Source organism: Rhea americana, unplaced genomic scaffold, assembly GCF_003343005.1.
Source record: "Rhea americana isolate MKP2758 unplaced genomic scaffold, rheAme1 scaffold_197, whole genome shotgun sequence".
In the NCBI taxonomy this organism is placed as follows: Eukaryota; Metazoa; Chordata; class Aves; order Rheiformes; family Rheidae; genus Rhea; species Rhea americana.
The window spans coordinates 437,795-445,919 of NW_028186116.1; the positions used below are offsets into that span (position 1 = coordinate 437,795).

The window sequence follows — 8,125 nt, forward strand, 5'->3', positions numbered from 1 at the left end:
TGAAGTTTTTTAATAAAAACTACTAACACCTGGAGTTGGAAATTCAAAGCCTTTCACAGCTTTTCGTCAGAAATCTGAATTTGAAGATCATATTTCTTTGAGCTTGAAATGCTTAAAATGCCTAAGTGAAAAAGGAGAAGATGTCTGTAGTAACTGAAATAATGCAAGAGATTCTGTTTGTCTGGAAACAGGAATATGTTTTTTAAAAAGCCTTTCTAAGGCTTTTCTGGGCATGTGTTACTATTGAGTGGGAGCTATCTCTTGTGTCTAGTGTCATTTGAAAAGAATTGGGGTACATCTCGTATATTCATTATTTTTAACATTCAGAAAAACATCAAACCAACTATTTAGCAGTTCCTGTTTTCCTGTGTGGGTGTCGGTATTTTTTTGTTTGTTTTGTTTTAATATGAAGGCCACCTGTTTGAGTTGTAACTCTTATTAAGAACCAGCTATCATGGGCTCCAAATGCATAGTTTCTCTATTGAGATGATAATCCCTTTCATGTTAAAAGAAACTTTCACTTTGTTTTTTTGAAACACGCATTGACAGAAACTTTCACTTTGTTTTTTTGAAACACGCATTGACAGAAACTTTCACTTTGTTTTTTTGAAACATGCATTGACAAAAGCCAAATGTTTTCATGCCTTTTCTAAACAACCCACTGTATACAAATTTACCTGTGCTACCTGAAACCAAAGGTTCAGCATGAGATCTTGGAAGTGAAACTGACTCTTTTTCCATTGACGAAATCTGGGAAACCTGCTAAAGAAAGAGCATTAAGAGTTGGAGGGCACCTCAAGCATGTGTTTACTGGAAGTCTTTATAACTGGTCACAGAAGAGCTGCACTAGGAGCCACCCTTACAGCCTAGAAGCTGAAAGGAAGAAGAGTATTATATTTGCTACTTTCTGTATGCAATTGTGCATTGTCACCAACTGACTGTTAAACAAGCTGTAACCATGTCGTTAAGGCCTGTATTTAGCACATACTGTCTTGCCTTGTGCTTTTTCCACTTCCGGATCCTGATAGGGATTTTTCTAGGATTGTTCAGGAGTCCTGAGGYGGGTTTGGACTGTAATCGTGGAATCAGCAAGTGCCAGGCGAGGTGATAGGAGCACGTTCCGAAATCGGTCACGTGCTGCTGAGAGTCCTGCGCTGTGGCCCTTCTGCAGTCCCCGGGGTGTGATACTGCTTTCTCTCAGCAGCCCCTCTGCTGCTTTATCTGCGTAATGTCTCCTTCCTTCCTCAGGGATGTGGCCGGGAGCAGTCAGTGGGGGTTATTTTCTTGGTTGATATGTTTTGAAATTAAGCTCTTTGCTGTCTTTCTCTCCAAGCTCTCTGTTAGTTCATGCACAGACAGACGCATACACGCTCCACCCTTCTCTCCTGCCTCATCCTCTTGTGCTCCCTGTAGTTAACCGGGAGTTCCGCCAGGGCTCTTGGCTTTACTTTAGAAAAGAGCTACTCTGGCTGCTTTTCTTCATGGCGTTATTTTTGCTCTCCTTCTCCCCTCTCTCCTTGTCGTCTTTCCTTGCATAGTCTCTGCCCCATGTATGTGCCTGTTCCTGGGCTTTGCCGTGCTTCTTGTGAGGAGTACCCGCGTCTGGCTCTTCTGTCTGCTCCCCGTTTCTGGTCACCTGAAGTGGGAGCATTTGAGCTCTGATGTTAATAACTAAAAGTGAATCACACTGTAAATTTTTCTGCTTTGGGGATTCTGAAGGATTAATAGTAACTTACCAAGAATTTGGCTTGTTTCACATTAGTAGCTTCCCAATAGGACTTCAATTTAATTGAAGTTCCTGATGACATCCTTAGAATTCTTGTTTGGAAATGTTGTGGTATAGTGCAGGCTGATATTCTTCAGTATCCTCTTCTCTTTGTCCATGTTATATAGCTGTATTTGATTTGTTTGGGTGAGGTCGTAAAGAATTTGGTGTGTCCCGATCTTTGTCTTTATGGGCTAGTCAAGCAAGCTGGATGTACAGTGGAGCTTTGTGGCCGTTTTTAGAATCATTTAAAGAAATTGTGTCTAATCACTGCGTTTGCATTTTGGAATGCTCTGTCCCCCAAATCCTAACAAACTCTCAAAAAATGTGTGAAATTGTTACCTGGCTAAAATCGGGAGACTCGCCAAAGGAAAGCCCTCACTCTCGTTTAATGCTAATAGGTCTTGACTCGCTTGAAAGTCACTTATTGATTCTGCCAATGTCCCTCTTACCCTCCCCACCACTTAGCAATAATGCATTGGTTATTTTAGTTCTTCGGAACAATGATTAGTTTTTGAAGGTGAACTAGTTTGGTTACAGCAGCTCTGAAAAGTCTCCCAGGTGTCTGGGACAGGACATGACGAGGTAGCAAATGCTAAAGGGAGGTAAATTGATGATGAGGAATGTGCAAGTGAAATGTTGTGTTTAGTTACAGATTTAGTGTTTAAAATTTCYTATTTTGTTCTTATTGTTCCTCACTTCCTGTCCATTCCTTTGCCTGTAAAGCATGGAAAAGTAATACTTCCTTTTAATTTGATGAAAGCAGTTGCACATGTTAGAAAATATAAAAATTTTCAATTAGCTTAATTTCCTTGTACACAAGGCAGTCTCCTTATCTGTCACTTTTCTGTCCTTGCGTCCAGGTTATGGAGACGGAGAGGATGATTTATCTAGTGACAGAGTATGCTAGTGGAGGGGAAATATTTGGTAAGTACATTTATTGAATTCTTTAATCAGATAATGTACTCGGTCAACTACAGTAAACTGAAAATAGCTGCCCCACTCTCTTGCTTCAGCAGAGAGATGCCCTTCAGCCTGAGAACTTTCCACTGACAAAAGGGGTAAAGAAATAAATGATACCAACTTGATGGAAAAATAACTTTTGTAACCTCTGTTTTTTCTTTGGGTTTTGTTGACAGATGGTGCTACTACTCTTTTATTCTGACTTTGKGAATAAATGTGTTGGGAAATAGTCATCTAGTTGCATTTTAAAGCAGCGTCAAATACTTCACTTCCCAGCAAGTTCTGTGAAACTTGTTGACTATAGTTGAAATGCTGGCATCGGTTAGTGACTTTTAAAGAAACGGACTGTCCTGATGTTCTATAATATTTTATTCTCAAAGCCATTTATTTTCTGATATTTTTTATATCTGATGTTACCTTAGCATTTATTAGCTACAGCCATTTTAAATTTGATTTTATGCCAATAAGATTCTGTGTAAAAACAGAGTTTTTATGAACACAGAAGCTGTTCTTTAAAGAAAAATTAATAATCTCTGAGCACAACTGCAAGATCTATTAATTGGTCTTGGACAGGGCCATAAAATAAACAACAAGGACACTCATAGAAAGAGAAGTTTGCTTGCATGTCAGAATTTTGTGCCAGGTGATGGAGTCAGAATTTTGCAAGATTGGTCTTTACTAGCTTAGCTAACATGAGCCTCAGAGAAAGGGGAAAATCTTCGTGAGCTTTATTTGGGAAAACCAGTGCTTGAAACAAGCTGGCTTAAATCTATTTTTGACAATGTCACTCTGCCCCGTTGGGARGGCAGATGAATCTGGCCTGTCAGCTAAATGGAAATACTCTCCTCTTTGTCCTGTTAAGTCATTGCAGAAATTTCACTTTCGATGTCAATGTGCAGTGCTTCTGAGACTGCTGGGGGAGAGGCTGAGTTGTAATAAAAGATGAAGCTCTTGGTGATGCAAGAATAGCCCTAAATTAAGGAAAATGTGATTAAAGAAAGGCAGATTCAGCTGAAAAACACACTGTTTTTCAAATAAAAGCTGYTCTGTGCTGAAGCTTGATAACTCTCTCACTAACATTACTTGCTTTTGGTTTCTGGAAGATGTTTGTGCACAAGCATGTATCCATTTYATAGTAGATATATGGGGCAGATCTCACCAAATTGCTCTGAGGACTGGTTGTCCTCAAAAATGAACTCTCTTCTGAACGCTCTGCCGAAGTAGCGGTGCTTTGGATAGGAGGTGGTGTTGTCTGGTCTGGTTTAATACCAGCATCTTTTTGGAAGTGAGGGAATTAACTCAGCTTTCTCAGGGGTCATGAGGCTTTGCATTTGAAATTCTGAGGTAYGGGAACAAGATCTAACATACCATAAGCAAAACCTGCTGTGTTTGAATTATCTTAGGAGAAAGCAGTTAATTCAGTTAAGAGAGGATACAAAAACTGGTGACAGTCCTACTTTGATTTTATCCAATGACTGCCACAACTTTCATAAAGATTCAGTTGATTGTATCTCTGTAGGAGCCTTGGGGTGCAAGTGGGTGACGTGCTTTACAGACAGGTGTTTGAGACAGAGATGTTGAATGGATTACTTTGACCTAAGCACGTGAGACACYGGAGAGCTGTCACAGCATAGACCTCCTTTCAGCCTTATTTTTTCCTTTGAGACACACAAAGCATGTATCCAAGTGTCTAACATCTAATGCAAATTGCAGCCAAAGGCTTCTTTAAGAATAAAATGAATGTAATCAATAACAGTTCTTAAGTACCTTTGCACTTAGGTGTCATGCTTTGCTTCTCAACATTGTCCATGTTATTTGGTTTATTCTTTCTCTGAGAAAGTTGCAGTTGAAGGCAACAAGTGGAAGCTGATGTTTGAAAAGTGGWGGAAAACCTGAGTTCATCCAGCTGAGTTTTCCAGTTGCTCCCTCAAAAATTAATTACAGGACTGGATGCTCAACAATTCTGAAGGCCTGGGAAATTGTGTTGTGTAGCAAATCGTAATCGCAACAAAAGCACTTTAACGTGTATTAGATGCTGCTAGTGCAGTTGTGAGACATAGCTTGTGTGGGGATGACTGCAGAAAAGTATAAATCACTTCTTAGTTTTTCTTTCTCTCCTATTGAGTTTGGCAGGGATAGCGCATCTTTTTTTAAATTCGGAGCTATGTTCAAGCTCGTATACAAAGTTGGAATGAATTCTGTTGGTTACAAAAATAGCCTCACACGTGAGTTGAAATGAAAATCTAATTGCTTTCTAAAATATTTTATGCTGTAGTAAATTCAGCTCATTAGAATGGCTAATCTATATTAATGTTTCATCCTCGTTCATAGCTGAGAGCAGCTAGTCCAGACACTACCAGTTATGTAATAGCCAGGATTTCTTACAGATCATAGCTAGGCGATTTAGCCTGTGCTMGCATGTTCTGAGAGTCTTCAGGCACTGTGCGAGGCCCAGCGACCTGCAGCTTTGGTGCAGCGAGGGGGAAGCCAGCCTCTCGGCTTCTTGCAATCACAGGGCTTCCTGAGTGGCCATTAATACTTTGTTCTAACAGCGGAAGCAGCTTATTGGGAGGAAACAGCAACCCATTTTGGAAATATTTCCTTGCAATCATTAGCATCTCTAATGCTGAAGAACCTCACGTCCTCAGGTTGTTGAGGGAAAGACTTGTTGCAGTGCAGGCTTCGGACCCATTCGTGTTCTTCTGTACTGTGGTGCAGAGGATGGGTGSTTAAACTTGCTTATTACAGAAGATAACATTTTAGTATTCCTTCAAGTCGWTATCTGTCCCTTTTATGGCAGGCTTGGTAGGAATGGCTGGGCTTGCTGTGAATGTGGCCAGAGGAGTTTTCCTTTACCCAGCAGCTTTGGCGGTAGCTGCTGGGTGCACATATAGAAGTGCAGTCGCAGTGAGAAGAGTGGTGCCTTTTGGTGGAGGGAAAAGGCTGCACTTACTCCACGTTAAAGTGACTTTTAACTTCTGTTGGAAATTCAGCCAAGATCTATGGGTAAGCAGGCTTGGAAAGATGCTATGCTCACAGCACGGAAGCGTTCTCAAGCTGAGCTTCTCGCGTTGTTGCCATCTGAGCAGAATAATTTGTACAGACACACACATGTGCACGCATGGACACAGCATGGCAAAATTCTTGCAGGCTCAAGGGTGCATCAGTGAAAAATCTCACTAATCATCATGTTATCTGCTGCTWTTACTGGATACCAGTTTAATGTCTTACCTGTTTTGCTCGATTCTATCTGAATAACCTGCCTGCATGACCTGTTTTTAAAGTGAAATTTTAGTGCTGAGCTTAAATGGTGGGTGTGAGGGGCCTGACAAACACGATTTGCTGTATGCTAAACACTTAATAAAGTCTTATATTGACTACCTTGTATAATTTGAGTTACTACATTTTGTTTCTGTGCACTACAAGTCTTTGTCTGAAGTGAATCTAAGTTGTTTTCTCTGAAGCTTTGAAAAACAGCTTTCAGAGGCATAAACTTTGCAATTATAAATATTACGGAGGAATGAACATAGGACGGAATTTTCAGCTGGAAGAACAATAGTTTCTGTAAACGATCCGGGTTTAAAGAACGTCAGTCAGTGTTGGACACTTGACTTTCCTGGCCTTTGTTAGTTTGAGCTCTGCAGGCTTTCCTTGGTTGGCAGCTAGGAGAGCTTTAGGACCTGTTTATCTGAATTTACAGTTAAAGGTCTGTGGCAGGGCTGATAACTCCTTTAGTGGCTAAGCTATGCTCTTAGTGTCTTTGATCCATCTGTTATTGGAGTTTACTTTGTTTGCATAGCAGTGCATGGGAATAAGGGAAAAAATGTCCTTTTGGCTGTGCTTTTAGGGTAAGCAGTGAAATGTAAATTGTTATTTTTGTCTCTTTACATGTTTTTGCGTGTGGTTGCATTGTTGGCTTTACATTGTGAACAAATAAATGTCTCCTTTTAAGCATGGGATGCTCTTTGTTCCAAGTCTCTTGAGTGTCCTTTTTTTTGGAGGTCAAATAGAACATAGTCTAAAATGATGTTTTATTTTCAGCTGTTTACTATGGAGGCTGCAAGTAAACTGCAGTCCACATTGACAGAAATTGGTTCCTTAGCATATATTCTCAGAAAACTTAAGAAAATTATCTTCTGGTCAATATGTAGCCTTTAGAATATACTTTTGTGATCTGTATGTCTTGATATATCTTAATACCACCTTTTGTAATTCTTTATTTTTAAATTGAATTTAATTGGAGCCCAGAAGAGATGGTGACGTTTCCGAGTCAGGCTCTAGTGGTATTGGCAATTAGCTGAAAATTTAGTCCAGTAGATTTGGATCTAGTGCCCTTGTCCACTGGACCTCCTCTTCTCTATTAGAAAACTTGTAAAATGTTGAAACTCTCAGGACTGTTTGGCTGTTCCGAGTTTTCAGTTAATTGTCCTGACAGCAGGAGGGACCAATGATGCTTCATTCGGCAGCAGAGGTGTCTTTTTGTCTACATGTCCTATGGAATGTTTTCCCTAGCTCCTCCTCCCCTACAGAAGATCGGAAAGGTTACTCGGCCCTGTTGGATGCTGCTTCTGTGCAATGATATGGCTGAGTTTGCCTGTTTTTTTTAATTATTATTATTATTATTTTAGTATTTCATATCTGGAGCTGTGCATGAGAAGTGCTCTAAATGCAGCTGAAATGGAGAGAGCTGAAGTGGAGCAATGCTGGTCCACACCTGAGTATCTATCAGATCTTGAATGAAATTGCTGAGGGACATGGAGGTGTGAAGGGAAAGGAGCCGGCCTGTGGCAGGGCGTAGGTACAAGAGCCATGCCTGCAACGCCGTCCAGCGCTGCAAACAAGCTGTGAAAGAAGCTCCTTCCCTCCCTCCCTGACAAGTTTGCACGGGGCTGCTGTATGACGGAAGAGCCCTCCCTGAAGCGCGGTGTATGGTGATGGGTGCCCCTCCGTGCCGTCAGGGAAGGGAGGCTGGCAGCAGGCGATCCCCTGGTACCTGGCCGGGGGCTTAAAGAAGTTGGCTATAGCAGCAGCTGTAACGCTGAACTCGGCCCGTCTGTGGTCTCTGAGCCTTTCTCTCCATTTACTTCTGCTTGCTACTGACATGAGCTTTCTGAGTGTGGACTGTGCAGACACGTTAAACAAAACAGTACCAGGCACTGGAAGGTCAGACTGCATCTAAGATCGCAAGGTCACCAAATACGCTGGAAGTTGAGTTAAACTACTCCATGGAAGAGATATGAAGTTTAAGTAGCATTTGCTGTCCATCTGGAAAGCAACTTAAAAACACARGAAGTCTAGGGGTTAGAAGCAGCAGCTATTTGTATTGGTCCTGTCTTAGTCAGGAGATGCTTTTCCTTCTCTATAGGATTTCACTGCTTTTTTTTGTTTGTTTGTTTT

At 41.1% G+C, this 8,125-nt stretch overlaps 1 protein-coding gene across 8 annotated transcripts in view; it reads left to right on the top strand.

The window, feature by feature from the left end:
• SIK3 (SIK family kinase 3) overlaps positions 1–8,125 on the top strand; it is a 101,431-nt gene that overhangs the window by 54,315 nt on the left and 38,991 nt on the right. For 7 of the 8 annotated variants that reach the window (XM_085303105.1, XM_085303109.1, XM_085303106.1 and 4 more), the window contains exon 3: positions 2,629–2,692. The exons of the other annotated variant lie outside the window; for it this stretch is intronic. In XM_085303105.1, coding sequence (XP_085159231.1) covers positions 2,629–2,692 — 64 coding nt within the window. The remainder of the gene's footprint in view (positions 1–2,628; positions 2,693–8,125) is intronic. 8 annotated transcript variants of the gene reach the window in all.